Below are 19,595 nucleotides of genomic sequence, written 5' to 3' on the forward strand. Positions count from 1 at the left end.
TTGATAGAAATACTGAATAAATATAGAATATTGAAATGTGATTTTGACATTACATATTGATTTCCATAGTAACGCACGTATATATTAACGCATTCGCTGCTGAGTAGATAATGACTTTTTAATTAGCACTTTTAAATGCACGTTAATTACATCGATCGGCCGCCTGGTCATTACGCGCATGTGCGTCTTCAGCGTCCAAAGTATTAATAATTTAGTTGTTATGACCCCGTTAGCAACCAACAATAATAACTTTCCATAGAAAACAGAATTAACTGAAAATGAATTTAATTCTGCTTAAAAATGGCTAAAAGTATTAAAAGAATGCATTGTCGTCGTGTTCTGATATATTTTAAGAGTTTCAAATGTCTAGCTAGTCGGGAAGTTTTTTAAAAATCTTCAATCGTCCAGTACAAATCTTGGACAAACAAGAAAAAATGTGTAGGTACTCGACACACAAGAAAAAATCTGTACCGGACAAACAAGAATACGAGCTAATAAAAACGTGGTAAAATAATGTCGTAGCTCCACACCGTTTATCTTCAATGTGGCAAAACCATGTTTAGGAGATAGAGACAAAAAACTCTTTTAAATAATCTAAAACATTATAAATAAATAAATAAATAATAATGCAGTTTAGTGAAGTAATATTAGTTACACTATTTTGGATAATAAAATTATAGAAGTTATATATATATTATATAGTTATATAAAAATTATTTAAGTTTTGAAGAAAATGCTTTAAAACAGGAAATTTTTACATTAGAGGTTTATTTGGCACAATCTGTATAAAATATTTTGCCACAATTTCTACGATGCGCAAGTTATGTTAATCATAAAATTTGAAAGGAAAACATCACATTGGAGATTTATAACTTTCAACCAAGACGACATAGCACATTTGATGTTTTGTTAATTGACAAAAAAAATAAAATTGAGACCAGTGGGTCTATTCTATGCTTATCGACCGCTAAAATGATAAAGTGAAAAATATTATCAAACTTAGGGTAGGTTTGTATTAAAATATTAGCACTTATTGTAACAATTACACGAAGCCGGTTTTTATTGTTGCAATAAGTGCTATATTTTAACAGCACCTATCTTGCTGCTGTTAAAATATCGCACTTATTGCAACAATAAAAACCGGCTTCGTGTAATTGTTACAATAAGTGCTAATATTTTGATACAAACCTACCCTAAGTTTGATACTATTTATCAATTTAGTGTTCGATAAGTATAGAATAGACCCACTGGAGGTATTTCTCGTGCAGCGACGATGTGTATTATTTGCCAGGCCTGGGTATCACGACATTATAAACCGAGGCGTAAGCCTCTCAGCCATGATGGATTTTATCTTCATTTGTATAATAAATAAATTATTGTAAGTCTTGATACAATAATACGGAATTTGTAAAAAATGTTATTACGAAGAAAATCTAGCTACTCTTAAAATTGATCACACACACATTGTGAGATGATTGTTTTGAAATCGTCTTATTAAGTTCATCGTTTTATATTTTCTTAATTATTGCCTTGAACTATTTCTCTAATCCACGAAATATATTTAGCTGAATCAGTAAATACCACAAATTCATTAAGGTTGCATGTGTTGACGGAATTTGGATCTTTCAAACTGTTTGAGACAACACCACGTAATGTCCATCTTGAATTTCTAAACATAAATAATCCACCACCAGAATCTCCGTTGCATGGTCCGACTCCATTCCTTCCTCCAGCGCACAGTGTCATGTTGGAGGTCAAGTAATGAAACTCTGGTCTAGAAGCTCGGCAGGTATCTGTTGAAACAATAGGAACTACGGCCTTTCGTGGTTCTGGAGTGGACACCAATCCGTTCTCATCTCTTCCCCATCCAACAACGGTCGCCATTTGTCCTACGATCATTGATAAATCTTCACTTTCATTCCATAAGCAGATTGGTACGATGAAGTTAGAAAAAGCAACAAAATCAATTACTAAAATTGCTATGTCTGCATTCAACACTAAGCCTCCATCAAACGTTGGATGTAGCTTAATATCTTGAACATTGATAGATTTTGTATTGACATCTCCCCATTCTTGTAAGTTGAATACTCCTACTTTTATGAGAAGTTCTTCTACTTTCGTGCCACGGTTATTTTTCTGACGAACACAGTGGGCAGCAGTTACAACATGTTTGTTGGAGACTAAAGATCCTGCACAGATGAAGTCCAAGCCGTTGACTTTTTTGGTATATATCGCAACTAACCACGGCCAATCTCCTGAATCGGTGGCATCTCCATTAACTATAAGTGGGTTAGGTGTACTTTTTGCTATGCCACATTGAGCAGATGCTCCAAAATTATTGTAAGAATTTGTCGGACGAGCTGTAGACATTCTGGGTGTAGGCCTTACATTGTTAGCAAAATTGTCGGGATTTGGTCGATTGTTTTCAGCAAAGAACACATCAGAAACGTCTGTTGGTCTGATTCTTATATCTTCATCATTTCCAACAAATCCTGGCCCCGACGTATCAGGCATATTATCATTACTATCTATATTAGAAGTATTCGGAGCACTTGGTTCTCTGTCTTCATTGCCACCAGCACCTCCTGTACGAAGTCGGTGCTGTAGAGTTATCGAGGTTACAAATGGACCACTTGCAGGAGAACCATTACATATTCTTTTATTATTAAAGACTATCGAAGTAACTCTTGGAATGACATTGAGTAAAGGAAAGTGAATTTTGTACCGCACAGGCAAACCATTAAGAATCTGCTGTAAAAGATCACCTCTTTCACCAAGGAGCTCGATTCTTCCAACATACTTGGAGGGAAGCTTTGCTGCAATAGACATTTTGAGATCTAGTACCAAAGAACTGCCTATAGGAGGACTTTCCACTTCAATCACACCGTAAAACTGTTGTCCATCATGTTCGTAATGGAAAACTTTTGGGCACGGTGATAACGGAGTCTGCTGTTCTTGAGAGAAACAAATCAGAGTAACGAATATAATAACTGAATAACAAAAACTAGTAGAAAACATTTTGAATACGTAATTTTATATCACTTCACTTTTTTTTTGTTACTTTACCACAAAATACGTCACAATTATTTTTAAATCGTAAACTACTTATTGCACATTCGTTTTCCGTCAATACTGACTGTCGCACCCGTATTAACTGAAGACCAGTAATAACTTCTTGTTGTATAATTTAATAAACGATTTTATAATTAGTCCGTCGCAATTTGTTCAGGGCTATCTAACCGACTGCTTGCTTCCGACTGGTATCTTAATTTTGTTTGTTTAGTATATTGCCTTTTTACTTTTAATTGGAGTCCCGGGGCTATGCCCCCTATCTCCTTCATCTATGTATGATGGCGTTGAGAGGCTTTGGCAAGGTGCTTGTCCTTGTAATTGCATACAAGTGCACGCACCGATTTTGTACTCACATACAAACATTTCTTCTTTGTTGAGATAGTCAACAAAAAAGAAAGGGTACAAACATAAAATACAAGGTGTAGGATGATGATATGACCCAGCTTCAGGTCAAATCATTGGTCTAGTGGAATCCGGTGAAGATCTCTGCATTGACATTGATAGTCCGATTGTCCAACCCCGCCGAGCAGTATTTAGTCTTTTATACTTGAGTCCCTGTGTTGAGTCATGATAAATGTGTGTGTATTTAAATTTTTTAATACTAGGGAGGAAGGTTCCCTCCGCCTGCACTTATGTCAGGCGGCGGGGTGCCCTTCATCTTTTATTATCCTCGGGGGGAGGTCGGGTATCAATGTCTTTTCTTGGTATCTTAAACCTGTGGCTGTGGCTTTTAAGTCACTTCCACTTTTTAATCACACACAATATTTGACGCGCCATGTTCCGCCCGTGGGTTTTAACCGTGCGTTTTTTGCGACGGGTTTTTCATACTATGGACGACACTAATTTGTGATATACGCATATTATGAGGAAACTGCTAGTATAATTTTAAATCAAGACATTAGTTAACAGAGATACCCCAACTTTTAGCGCAAGGTTTAAATAATTATAATATGTATGAATTGCAAATATTCTTTTCTGCTACCTACGCAAATAATGAATTATTATATTTTTATGTACCTACACATATTAATATAAATCACATTATGAAATAAACACCTAGTGAAGATTGGGAAAAAATAGTGTTTCATTATGTCTTAACGTTTGTAAAAATGTATAATAATAATAATATGTCTATGTCAATAATTCTATTTTTGACGTAACATGCATAGTTTTTATTTGAAAAGCAGTTGGAGATTTTTATTTTTTAGTGAATCATATTATAAGATATACACACTTATTTAAAATAGAAATACTTAATTACTTATATAGATATATTTTAAATGGTAATTTTACTATGCTTATGTTATTATTAACTTAACTAAAATTCTAAATGTATTTGTTTGACCTTAGAATTGTTAAAGCGCTTTCCGAGTTCTCAGAGAAAAAGTATGCATACCGAATAATGAATGTAACATTCCAAGATATTATGAATTATTATTAAGTAGTTGAATTAAAAAATCCGTTTATTAGATAATATTATTTACAAAATAAAGAAAAAATAACGATATTATTTTAAAATAAGCTAACAATAATATTATTACAAACAAAAGAATATTAGGTAACAATTCGGTTATGAGGAATACAGCGGAAAACACATTTTATCTAAACTAACCCAAACTAACAAATAATCCAGTATATCGGCTATTTTCAAAATGTGTTTGCCGCTGTATTCCTCATAACCGAACTGTGCCCAATATTCTTGGCTATTATAGAACGCGTCAAATTAAATACCAATATGGATAAGTAGGTGCCTATCTATTTCGATAAATCCGGTGTATTTTATCCGAGTTCCATTCAGCAATGCGACTCTTTTGGTTTATAGTGTGTGCGTGTGCGCTGCACTTCGTTACAGATTGACAGTCAGATAAATCAAGACAATTATACAATTTAATAATTAACGGCCCACATATGAAAATACCATAAAAGCTTCATTTTGACCTACGCTGAGCATGTGGGCCCTTAATATACCTCGAAATATGACAGATTATTAATATTATGCATTTTGTAATATATTTTATAACATAATTAATTCTTCGTGATTTAAATCAACCTTGAAACTGAAATATAAAATGACAACACTGAGCGAATCCGGATTCATTATTTAATATAATATATATATGATTGACCTTAAAAGATTACAGTGAAGTCAAGATGTCGGCCGCAGCTCACACATTTGCTAGACCTGTATGTATAAATTTAATATAATTATAAACTGCTTATTGAAACATCTCGTTAATATTAATACAAAACGACTTATTGAATATAATTATTATGGTTGACTTGTATAAGATTACATTTGAAAAACGACATATGTTGAATTATTATAGTACATACCTAATAACATTAATTATTTAATAATACAATATTTTGTACGCCGGATCACCCTCGCCAACAGGTGTTATTATCGTCTCCAAAGGTTTCTAAAGAATAAGGAACTTTCAAGGAAAACCAAAACAACCAGTATTAACATACTTTTTTTTGGCACTCAGCAAACAGGATGAGAGAAATGTAGATATCTTTGAGAAGAGTCTTTGGGGATGTTCAAGAAAATAGCATTTGGAGAGAAAATATCGCGTGGCACATAAAATGCAGACACTACGCTGGATCGACCACGTGCATAGAATACCGGAGGATATATCAGCAAGGCGGGCTATGTACGCGAACCTCAAGGGCAAGAGAATATCCTGATGGCCAAAATCAAGATGGCTGGACTGCGCCACAAGAGATTTAAGTATGCTCGGTCAACGCAATTGGAAATTGTCGGTGCTAGATCGTCCAGGATTGAGGAATTTTTTTAAGGAGGCTAAGACCCACCAAGGGTTGTAGTGCCATGATAATGTTATTTTCCATGTGTATAAAAATATAAATGTGCAATATTCACACATTTATTATTGAAAACCAAAAAACCTTTGAATTTCTATAAGATGATCTGCTGGCAGGACTTAAGTTAAGGCTATATACTTCAGTTGAGGCATGGTCTAAAAAAAAGATCGTGGCTAGGCGATGCACGGATTGTGCAAATGACGCGTGCCGAACGAAATATAATTTGTCATAAAAATCCAACATGCATCCATTCAATGTTATGTTTATTGTTGAATTACTAATAATAATAGTATATTCATTGTATTCATTGACATGTTTTCTTTTTCAAGTACATAAGTCTTTTAGTCATCTTTACACGATTTAAGAATATTTTTATCCGATGCCATAACAAAACAAATCAACGTGCGCACACCTCTTGTCGGTCTCCGATTGGCGACGAGTGCAAAATTTCATCGCACCTACTGTTGAAAATTATTTGCCGTTTCACTGAAGTACGCTCTTAAGTCGGGTAAAAGTGTATTGAAAATGGTGAAGACCGTTTTGTCAGCTGGGAAGGTAATGTCATTATTTTTGGGATGCTTAAGGAATCATTGCGATTAGGGATTCAAATCCTGAGCCAAAATTCTGATCCCGGGATTTCGGGATTACAATTTGACAATCCCGGGATCTCGGGACTGGTCCCGGGATTGGCATTTTTTCCATTGTTAACACAAAATATTTATATTTACAAATAACATTGATAAAATCGTTCAAAAATAAATCTAGTATAATTTATACTATTTAAGACATTTATTGTTAATATTGTATATTATCTACGTTAAATCTTGGAAATACATAAGTTTAATGGAGTAAATAATATTGTAATATTAATAATAATGTGAATTTAATATGAGATTGCTGTTTCTGATAGTTAAGCAAATCATGGTGTACTTACGGCCTTTCCGCTTCATAAATCTAATTGGTCAGCCAAATATGAAACTGCCGTAAAACGTATGAGATCATGGTGGAATTACTTTGTTAATAGTGCGAAGCATTGTTTTTTCCAATCTTTCTCATTTTTATTAATTTATGTGAAAAAATTAAATGAGTCGGCAACTTACACATGGGTATAAATCAAACTTCATTCAAACTCAGTTTATTTCTAATGTAGTTATTTGTTATTAAAAGTATTTTTTTCTGTTATATTTTTGTTTTTATTTTATTTTCAATAAAAATTGATAAAAAAATCAATCCCGAAAGTTTCGGGATTATATCTATCAATCCCGGGATTCATAGGTATCGAAAATAGCTCGAGATCCCGGGATTGGAATCCCTAATTGTGATTAATTACTTGTAAAAGGGAAAGATAGTAACGTATGCCCACCTAAATGCTGTAATTCAGAATTATGCGACGATTTTTTGATCATAAAAATTATTACCCTCAGTGGGAGGAAATTTTCACAGAGTTTTACAAAGACACAGAAATGGGGAAATTGTTAGATACACTATGTGAAAAATATTATTTTTTTTTCAAAATAATATAAATATTATGTGGTTTATTCGATTTTACCGAAATTTTCAAACTAACTTCGTATGTAGGTATCTACCAAACAAAAAAATGAAGATGAAAAAAACGAATAATGTTCAAATTAGCTGCAAATAATGTCTCAATGTAGTTTTATGGTGTAGCAAACCTCTCACTATTCCTGTATTTGTCAAAAACCGTAAACATTTGCTTTATCAAAATTTTAGGTTAACTCTTTTAGGTAATAAGAAAATACTATATTGATTCTACAACGATATTAAAAACAATACATCGGAAATGGCACGTTTGAATGAAGTAATTTGCACGAGATTGATAAAATCTTTAGAGATATTATTATTTATTAAATAATCAAATTTACCTAGAAGTATTGAATCTCAGTGTTGTCACTGCTTCCTAGCTTTCTCATTGTAGTTCATTGACTTATTCATTATTTTATACATTTTTTTTACACATATTTATTAGATGGTTTCCGATCGGGAAGCATTAACGAAATCATATTATGAAACTAGAATATATTGTGTCTAATATAAATATAATGACATAGGTACTAGTTGCCCGCAACAACCTCCTGCGGATCTAAATGTGGTGTAATGTGAGTGAATTGATGTAGTGGAAATTTCAAAGCAATATTACATAAAAGTGGAATACTAAATAAGTATAATATTATGTTAAAAAAATAATTTGTTAATAAGTTAATAACGTTTAGCTCTTGCCCACTTCACACACATTTTTATTATATGACATTTTTTAGATATATACTGACCAAAAAAACTGGATACAAATTTAATGTTTTATAAACCAGACTTTAATGAATTTAAAAAAATTCAGGTCACCCAAGTTGTTCCGACAGGTTTTTAAATTCATATCAATCAGTAAACAAAAATTATTTTTAAAAATGATAATAAGAGAATATATTGTCAAATAAACATAATAATATGTATGCAAGTGACATAATAACAGGTAAGATTTGGTTTATTTAAATCTTTTATACAATTAGTGGATAGTACAAAAATAACATTTTTTGTTTCTCCTGAATTGATAGTTAAAAACCAAAAAAAACATATTTAAATTATGTTTTCATTTGTTATTTTATGTTTTTTGAAAATACATCAAAGACATAATATACTTAATATATTAGAAAGATGATTCAAAAAAATATGGTGCCAGTGATGACTTAAACCTACATGCATCGGATTCTGGCCTATGTGCTTTACCAATTTAGTCATGCAACTAATATTTTGAAAATATTGACGACTGACTTTAATTGTTTCAGTTAAGGTACCAATAATAGGTAGGTGGTAGGTACTTACCTTGATTACTAGTTAGTGTCAGGATTTATCAAAATTTAAGTCATGACGTACAACATGTACTTGCTTATACCTAATTAATATGAGCATGGCCCCCACATCTTGAAGCAGGCCCCCAGGCCAGGTTGTTTGACGGCGCCTCCTACCTATCGCTAAGGCTAAGGGCAGTGTTACTACATAAGTGTTCCCCAAATGATAAAATTGGGGGATATGCCATGTATTTGAAATAAACCCATTTGAATAAATATTGAGTTGTCAGCATTAAGCATCATTTATTATGAAGCACTGATCGCAACGCTTTTGTGATAATCAAGTAATATGCGACCCTTCGCCATATTGGATAAATAGCAAATTTTGTCAGTCATTGAATTATGTCAATCCAATCACATCGCATTTCATTGCACAGCCACATATATTTTATAAAACTAACATTTTTTAATAGCACCGCAGGCGACTTTTTTACTGTTAGAGTAAATTGATGGTGTGTATTTATCTCACTTACCTGGTCAATCACAAGCTAGAGCCCTTTCAGCCTCACCTTGCGGGAGCCATGAATATGAGCATTTTTTTTTATTTTGGTGAATAATAAGAATTATTATTGTAAAGTTAATTAGAAATCAAATGTTATTTTTAGTAAAATCTATCATAAATTTATATACCTATATAACTTTAGGAGTTTCCAAATTATGTAGGTTCAATAAACAATGTTACATTTTTCAGATATCTCTTTACTAATTACAAAAATAGTTTCTTATATTATTACTTAATATTTACTGTGCTTAAAATTGTTGACTATCCATGTTTAGTATGTTTATTTGTGTTTAGAATTTTCTGCTTTGTGCATAACAATGAAATGAGTAATGCTTTTAAAATTATCAATTTTTACGTAAATTCATATTAATTTTATATTAATATATATTTTATATTGAGCATATTTGAGGTTTAAATTAGTAATTACGTAAAAACACGTTTGTTATCATTTTAGATGTGTACGTACGCATACGTTGGTAATACCACTTCCCATATGATTTAAGGAAGTTGTTGTAATGAAATAAAATATATAACAGTATCTAACCGCAGAAGCAATCTATATCAGTGATTCATTGAATCTTATTGTAATTAGATATTTTACTAAACTTATAACTGTTATACAACTATAACTGACAAAGTTAAGTGTCCACTATTTATTTCGGATCTCAAGAGCCTACCTTCACTCTTTGCCACCGTTGTTAATCCCTTTATTCAAAATGAAAATAGATAGCTAGTTGCCAATTTATTGAAATTTTAAATACTTCTTCAACTGTGTATAATATATTAATATTGTACGTTATTATAGTTTCGACGTCTCTTGGTGATTGTAACGATCATGGCCCCCACAAGAGAGGGCTGACAGAGCTCTAGCCTGGGGGCTCGGTATGGTGATTTGACCAGTTAACACCACAAATTCGCTGTCATATTGGAAAAAAATATTCAAAAATATGTAAATAGATTATCTAGGTACAACGTTAAAGGAATGTCCAGGATCATGCTTTGAAAATAGCATAAAAGCTCCATTTTGACGTACGCTTAGCATGTGGGCCGTTAAGAGTAAAAAATTATTTTATAGTTATTCATAGTGTATTTCTTGACTAATGACAATTACTATTTATCCAATATGATGAAGATTTGTAAGTTACTTGACTACAACAAAAGGAGGTCGTGATCTATGCTTTATATGATGCCAAGTGCCGACAACTCAATAATTCTAGATTTATTTAAAAATACAAAGTATCACTAAGAATAGACACCCTTAATTTTACCTCGCGGAACCTTGGGGTTCCACGGAATACCAGTTGGATGTTGAACATCACACTGCCCTTCCTCAGCGATAGGTAGGGGGTCCGCCAAACATTTTGGCCTGGGGGCTAGCTTCAGGATGTGGGGGCCATGGTATCGGTAGTTTAATTTTGGATTGCGATGATTGTAAGTGGGTCTCATTTTGTAAAAATATTGTTGTATATTTTTTTTATACATGTGTTGTTGAGGTATTCTAAATACTGTACATATTGTGATCAATAAATAATTCAACATCCATCAGTTTTATGATAATTCATTGAATAATTTAAATTGGTTTAAATACAAAGTATACGCCTTTAGATACATGAAGGGTTTTAGATATTATTTAAGTAATAATTTAAACTGGGAAATATTAGTCAATAAAATAAAATATTATATGAAATTGTACGAAATAAAAAATGCTAGTAAAGTCATTAGGAAAAATACGAGTAGGTACACAGTGTTTATAATATGATTCATATAAGGATAATTTTAATTCTTATCTATGTGACACTTATATGCGTAGAAATGTAAATGGTTATCCCTACAATTTATCATTAAAAATGGTTAATGATTGGGAAATATTTTTGAAAACTAAATATAGACCAGTGGCGAAGGGTGGCCGTTGAAAGTAGGTACGCTATCGTAGATAACTGAAAGCATGCCCTAGGATAAGTAGCTATATTTTTCAGTGGCTACTTGAATTAAAATTATGATCATCTTCAATATTTTACTGAATAATAACTATTATACTTTACAATGTTTTGTTTTTTTAAATGAATAAATTAATGAATTTAAAAAATCTAAAGAATACCATCTCCAATGTGTATTCATAATTCAACGAAAACAAATAAATATGATTTAAAAACTGTGCAATATTTTGTCGGATCGCCCATATATATGTATCTAAATTATAATGGTTTGGTTTAAGCATGGTTTAATTTAATTTTAAAAATTAACCAGCACCATTTGCAAGTTGTATTCTTAGTTAAATGAAAACGAATAAGTATAACTGACAAAGTTTTATATGTACTATTTATGTCGAATAAAAACTATTACTTTTACTTTACCTTTTTATAATAGCTGATATTAAGTGAAAATAAACAACAGCCACTATTTATAATAGATATATTTAAAAAAATGCAATTCGAGCTCAAGCTGTAAAATTGTGCTATCGCAAGAGTCGGACACTCAGACCACAAGACAACGGAATGAATCCAGCGTGTCGAAATGAATGTCTACATATTATACACAACTAAGGGCATGTTACGCTTTATACAATACGCCTCAGGCCACGTGATAGTATGATACTGGTTTTGACATTGTGTGATTGTGTATTTTTTCAAATACGTGCGGAATTTTTTGTATGTGTGAAATGTATGAAATTAATTGAAGTCTTTGCATGATTGTGTTTCTGCTACATATTAGTACCAATACTATTGGCCCAAAAGATGTAGATAGGTACAATAAGTATATCTAGTCGGCAGTCAATTTATAATACATCCCTAGATAGACGACAGATGTCGTTGGCAAATTATATCATTTTTGTAAAATATAAATAAAAAATGTATATAATAAAAGGTTATTATTATTATAATATACTAGCTGACCAGGCAAACGTTGTTCTGCCATATAAATTATTTCTAGTGAATATTTTGGTTGTTAAATAAAAAGTGGGGATGGGATCTATGACAGAAAGAGGAATAGAGCACTGTAGACGATGACCGCCGATAAAAACAAAAAAACATCAACCATTCATTTTCTCAATTCAAAATGAGTAATGATGTTCATAATGAATGAATTACCTGTGACAGGATCTCGTTGTTTAATGTTTATGCAATATCCGTCTTGTCCCTTCCAGAAAATTAGCGGATATTGGAGGGCGTCGTATGAACGGTGTGTGTCAGCGATGAACTCCAGATTATTGTTTCTTCTTCGAATCACGATTTCTCGCGTCGATGTGCGGTCGCCAACCATGATTCCAGCAATGTCGTCAACAACAGTCGCATTGAATCGACGTACGTGCTCTCCAGCTGGTGTTTTATCAGGATTGATGACAATAGCGTGATTGTCACTTTGCAATTCGTGCATGTGTGCTTTGAAGAATTTCAATAATTCATTGTGCTCATTCAACAGGGCGTCCAGTTCGCCGACGATGCGCCTGGCATTAGGCGAATTGAGGCTATTGTAGCCGCAACGTGCATCCACATGATTGATGTCCTCACCGCCGCACCCATGAAGTAGATTTGTAAAAATGTATGTGGTTCGTTTGGCATTAGCAGCAATGAGCCTACTTTGTGGTATACTTGACCTTTGATTTTGAACGTAGAATGGAATTGTTGACCATTTGCCGCAGTATTGTGAACTATTTCTGTTGCTCCGGACGAAGTCATTTGGAAGCATGAATTGAATGTGCGAATGGACTTCAGGAACAGGTTTGAATCTGGAACCGTGCCAATGAGCAAGCTGTTCAATGGTTCTGGTGGTATCTCAATTTCTGGTAGTTGCACTTTTCCTGATGCGCAACACATCCCGGCTGACTCATGTTTGAATTTGAGCGCATGACAATGGCGACATTCTTTGTCCATAGCACCAATCAGCACTTTCGGATGAGCGGAATATTCAATATCTGGTTCGTACTCGAATGCGAGACGAAGGAACGAAGCGGATGTAAATGTTCGATGTACTTTTTGGCGTTGTCGGTCATTTGCTCTGCGTGACGTGTTAACTACGAACCGGCGCGCTTGGCTCCGTTCCAATTGTCGTTGTTGATTTCGTTCAGCTCGTGCCTCTTGTGATTGAGATGCACGCAATTGCGACATGCTTACACGCACGTTTTTGTTATCTTGTTGTATTTGTTCTTTCTACTCTACTATTTCGCATGTTTGTTGCTTTATTCGTTCGACGGCCCAAATGGCCCTCCTTGCGTCTTGCTGGCATTGTGCACTGTAATACACGCACATAAAAATAGATAAATTAAAATAAATCGTACAAAATTTTGCACGCACTGCGTTGTGATTTGCCGAATGAAATGTCAAAATGACGCGACGCTTCTCTTGAATTCTTCTCGGACGTAGTGTCATCTGTCATTCAACAACATAAATAATTTCGTTCTGTTTGAAATACGAACGACAGTTAAATTTGTTCATACAAAAATAATAAAATCGCGATTAAAATATGGGAGGATGGGGGTAGGAAAATGAAAATATGAGGTTATGGGTATTTTTTTATGCCAAATAATAAAAAAAATACAAAAAAAAAATTGTCAAAAAAATAAAAGAATTTTTTTCTGGATAGAGATACCCTAATCACCTAGCGGTATGAAATATACTTGTTGACCTATTCTCATACCTAAAAAATATACATAAAAAAATTCATAAAAATCGGTCAAGCCATTTCGGAGGAGTTCGACCACAAACATCGTGACACGAGATTTTTATATTATATAGAGATATTATATAATAAGTAGGTAATTATTTTTTTTACGAAGTTAGGCTTTAAATAATCGCCTAGTATGGAGTATTCGCCACTGATATAGACATTACATAATATAATAATATTGTTTATCAACAATTGACTTTCGATACATAATAATTAATATAAGTTGTAAATTTGTGAGAAAAGTATTTATTTTTCATATAAGTACAAAGTTTTCTATATATATATACAATCATTTCTTGTAATACATAATATTATATTCAGCTTATATAAAAGAATATCAGTAATATAGATTTTCTTATACCTTAGAATTCTAATTTTATTTAGTATGCTAAAATAAAGATACAATAATTATTATAAAAAATTAATAGTCTAATGGTTAAACAAGTATTATGAAATAAACGAACATTGTTTTTTATAAAAAACTTCATTTTAAACTTCAGAGGTCATTTAAAATAAAATTTTCAGAATTATAATAATTATCGTTATATTAAAAAAAAATCACGATATCAGATCAAGACACATAGAAAAGGGTATATTATAATAAACAATCATTTTTTATTCAACGAATAAGAACGTTAGATTTTTTATTTGCCATAAATATTTTGAAAAAAATTCAGATACAGCGTTCGAGTTTTTTCAAAGAATTTTTCTAGTACGTTTTTGAAATTATCTATGTTTTATTATACTGTTTTTCTTCAAATCAAATTTATTTATTTTACATATAATGAACATAACAAATTCAAAGCGTTCACGACATGACATAAAATAAGTGTTAACAATTTTTAAAATAAAAATACAGAGAGATGTGACTTAATAATACAATAAGTAAAAATAAGAAACAACATAAGAAAAGAAATAAAATAAAGCAACAAAAATAAAAGTAGATGGAAGAAGAATTTTTATGGAAAATAAAATAAAAACGAAAATATAACAGAAAAAACACTTTTAATAACAAATAACTACATTAGAAATAAACTGAGTTTGAATGAAGTTTAATTTATACCCATGTGTAAGTTTGTACGCCCACGGTGGCAGCGCGGCATAAGCATTGGACTATCATGCCGTGGGTCCCAGGTTCGAATCCTGGGTCTGGCAAGAACACATATTGTTTTTCAATATGTGTGTGAGTCAGGGTATGGACCTAATAGGTTGAGCAAGTGGCTGACATCCATTTCTCGTAAAAACAAAATCTGTTAATACAAACCTCTACTCTGTGGAGGCTCATATGATCCTATTAGGATCGGACATGGTCGAAGAAGAAGAAGTAAGTTGCCGATTCATTTTATTTTTTCACATAAATTAATAAAAATGAGAAAGATTGGAAAAAACAATGCTATTAACAAAGTAAATCCATCATGATCTCATACGTTTTACGGCAGTTTCATATTTGGCTGACTAATTAGATTTGTGAAACGGAAAGGCCATAAGTACACCATGATTTGCTTTACTATCAGAAACAGCAATCTCATATTAAATTCACATTATTATTTATATTACAATATTATTTACTCCATTCAACTTATGTATTTCCAAGATTGAACGTAGATATACAATATTTACAATAAATGTCTTAAATAGTATAAATTATACTAGATTTATTTTTCATCGATTTTATCAATTTTATTTGTAAATATAAAAATTTTATATTACAATGGAAAAAAAATGCCAATCCCGGGATTGTCAAATTGTAATCCCGAAATCCCGGGTTCAGAATTTTGGCTCGGGATTGAATTCCCTAGTCAGAACTGTTTTTTCGAGTCAAGCTTATCAGGCACCATTATCGAGGGGTGCAAAACTAAGCAACGCATATAGACATAGACATTTTCAATCATGTTCTGTGCATTTTGTTTTTGAAGCTTTTATTTTACTGTATAAAATTGTTTTTTTTTTCTCGTTTTAATGTAGTTAAATCGAATGTTGTGAACGTCCTGAATTTTGATTTTTTATGGTTACAATGTTTTGTTTTCTTAAATAATTAATAAATACATAATTTAAATTAAAGAAATTGGTCATATTTTTTCATAATAATCAATTATGGTGCAAATTCACATACTTACTCAAAACGTTATTTTTTTCCCAATATATCTTATTTTGATATTATTTGTGAAATTTAACATAATATAGACAGGTTACTACGTAGATTGCTTATTCGTAACTTAATCAATTAATCTACCTCTGTATGAAAGAAAATTGTAAATGCCTTGAAACAAGATAGTGCATATTGGAACATTTTGTTCATATGGTGAATTTGTTTTGATACACACTAAACTTTGTCAGTTTATACTAAGTATAAAATAATCACATAAGTCTTATTTGTTTTCATTTAACTAAGAATACAATTTGCAGATGGTGCTGGTTAATTCTTAATTTCAATTAAACCCTGCCTAACCAAACCATAATAATTTAGGTACATATTATTACAATATGGGCGATCTGACGAAATATTGTACAGTTTTTCAATCGTACTTTTTTGTTTTCGTTGAATTAAGAATACACATTGGAAATCGTGTTCTTTAGATTTTTTAAATTCATTTATTTATTTATTTAAGAAAACAAAACATTGTGGACATAACAAATCTAATTTCAAGACGTGCACAATATGAGATTAACATTATAACAAATATTACCCTCACAGGAGAGAAGAAGAGAATAATAATACATAATAATAATAATAAAAAAACATATTTAAGTAGGTACAATTTTATACAGAAAAATAAAATTTTGAAAACAAAAAACATACAATTTTATATAGAAAAATAAAATTTCGAATACAAAATACATAGCACATCACCGAAAATGTCTACGTCTTTGGGGAGCCCATTGACTAGTGATGCATCCCTCGGTAATAATAATTGTGCCTGCTTATATTATCAAACCCTAATCGATAAAAAAGCTTCCTCTGCCTATAAAATATTTTAAATTATTTTATTTATTTATTTATTTATAAAAATAGTATTACGGCATTACAGCTATTGGCCAATGCGCTATAATACATAATAAATACAAATATATAAAAATATCTTAATTAAAAATAACAATAAAAAGACAGCATGTGTAAATATTAATGAAATATGATAATTTATACAATTATAAATTTAGCCTATTCAATACGTCCACAAACATTATATAGTTAATAAAAAACAAATCCACCTTTATGGTGCCATCAAATAAGCTAATTGCACGATACACAGCATCATGAAACATAACATCTGTCCTGCGACGAGGTATCTTGAAGACCGTGGAGCTACGAGTGATATTGGTGGGAACATGAAAATTAATATTTGCCAGTATATACGGATTGTAAATGAACCCACGAAGAAGTAAAAAGAAATGCTTTAAAAGAACAATCACTCTTCGGGTATACAGGGATTGCTATAGTTAAATGTCATAATTTTAGATATTTTATAGATACATGATTTTTTTACTAGTATCTACTATGGCCTAGATTAGTATGCATAAAAAAATTATGTTAAAACTAAAAGAAACGTTTTCTTTTCCCGAGTATTTTTCGATCAGTAATATTTCTCTGACTTCAATGTATGGAGCTTATATATAATTTTAACACTATGCTAATTACGGTGGGTTTTTCATAGATAAAAGGTATTTGTGACTAATAGCGGTTCTATAAAATGTAAGGGGGGGGTGTAAAATAAAAAAAAATGTTCGTGAAATATTAGATTATCATACACCTCAAATGCAAAGGAAATTTGGCAGTCGTTGATGACATGCCATTCAGTTTGAGACATGTAGCTATTACACGAATTTCAGTCATAGTTTCACAATTATTTACATTTGTTTAGATAGGCTCTCAGTGCTCTGTGACCTATTCGTATCTGTGTGATATTTTTATGTTCCTGGCAAGAGCGTTATATATTTCCGGGTTAATGATCCTGTTGTGGATGTTGTTTGTCTACTGTTTCATAGCTGTATTGTGTCTTTATTAACTTTATTTATTTCGTGTAACTTACTGGAAGTGTGTATTATGTTGAAGATCTTTGTCTCTTGTGGAGTGTTCAGCGTATTTATCAGCTTCCTTGTTTCCAGCTTTCATACAGATGCGTTAGGCTTCAGTGGACGGTGCTCGCAACTCAAACGTATTACCGTATGAGATGCCCAAAAAAGACATTGTCTACGAACATTTCGCACACGGTTGTTCGTTTGATTTGCACACACCGCTACCGCCCCGTCGAGCGCCGTCCACTCAGGCATAACGCAATGACTTCGTATCCAGAAGAATCTAACGTTTGTTCCTATCATTCGGAGCTGTGTTGATATTGTTAAAATGTCTCTTACTGGTGGGTGTATGGATGAGGGAGAAGTTTGTAACATTAGGAAACGTGAAAAATATATTTTTATATAATATTTGAGAGTGAATATTATTTTATATAAATAAAATCAGTATCAGATTGACTTATGGACACCACTGGACTAAATATAATATGAAGAATGCTGTTTTATTAATATTTATTAGAAATAATAAATAAAATATATTGCATTAATTTATTTCATGCGGAAAAATATGATAAAAAATTCAATTATGTGGTATGTATTGATATATTTTTTTAACATCGCATCTATTTCAAGGTCTAAAATTCAATTCACAAGAAAATAGAAGAAGAAAATGGCGCTATAAACTATAAAATAATAACATAAAAACCTATAATAAATAAATAATATTTTTAGAAACAAATTAAAAAGATGTTTATCTATATTAATCATGCACGTAAGTGTAAAATAATATGAATGTCCGATATGATTTGGTAACGCTTCCATTTGGCATCAATGATAATGAATAACTCAGTTATATTTCATACCTTGATAAAAATAAAAAAAAAACAATACTTCCGATATCGCAAGACTAGAATGATGTATGGAGATTTATTTAAAAATAAAACATTATGGACATTGCACACATCAACCTTCTGTAATCGTCATCATCCTCACCTAAGTTACCTGTTTTTTGATTTAATTTAAATTCGCGTTTTGACACATTTTTTTCTCAAAATCTTTTGTATCCTTCTTCTAAGTATATTAGGTACCTGTGGAGGCTCTACTTTCGAGGTTCAATTGGGTGATATCCGGAAAGTGACGAAAGAAATCAAACATTTGTTTCATTAATCTCAGCGGTTTTTTCTAACTGTACGACATATTTATCGTATTACAAACAAATCTAATTACACAACCTAGAAATAATTGAAAATAAATAATTTTGAAAAACACTTTCTGAGAGAATATAAAACCCACAGAAAAAATCTTTTTTTGAAAAAAGTAAGTCACCCCGGCGGGGAATCGAACCCTGCATCTCCCGGGTTTACGCCCCATCCGTGCATTACCACTATTCTACGCAGTGACATACTAATTGCGACAAATTTTAACTGTTGGTCAATTTTAATACCTACTCATCAGCGCTCTTCCAAATCAAGCTACTTTTTTTGCTATTGTTTATAATATATTCTCTCAGAAAGTGTTTATGTTTTTTCAATAATTAGAATGGTACATTCTTAAATCTTGTGAAGTATTCGTCGAATAAAAGAAATAGTAGATATAATTAATTGAATATGTAAATAGCTATCCATCTAAATTTATTTTATATTTTGTCGATACATATATAA

General features: G+C 31.7%; 1 protein-coding gene across 1 annotated transcript; it reads right to left on the minus strand.

Moving 5' to 3' along the window:
* Nucleotides 1-1,253: 1,253 nt before the first annotated feature.
* LOC147074669 (serine protease gd-like) lies at nt 1,254-3,243 on the minus strand. Its single transcript, XM_085943356.1, has one exon. It carries the CDS (start codon nt 3,016-3,018, stop codon nt 1,519-1,521), a length of 1,500 nt encoding a protein of 499 aa, XP_085799482.1. The 5' UTR covers nt 3,019-3,243; the 3' UTR covers nt 1,254-1,518.
* Between the last annotated feature and the right edge of the window lie 16,352 nt (nt 3,244-19,595).

This window comes from Rhyacophila brunnea, unplaced genomic scaffold (assembly GCF_057557595.1).
Source record: "Rhyacophila brunnea isolate RB1 unplaced genomic scaffold, BYU_Rbru_1.0 scaffold_16, whole genome shotgun sequence".
NCBI classification, from domain to species: Eukaryota; Metazoa; Arthropoda; class Insecta; order Trichoptera; family Rhyacophilidae; genus Rhyacophila; species Rhyacophila brunnea.

Bases quoted from the DNA above. Each gene is read 5' to 3' on its own strand.
- LOC147074669 (XM_085943356.1), bottom strand. From the start codon at position 3,018: ATGTTTTCTACTAGTTTTTGTTATTCAGTTATTATATTCGTTACTCTG.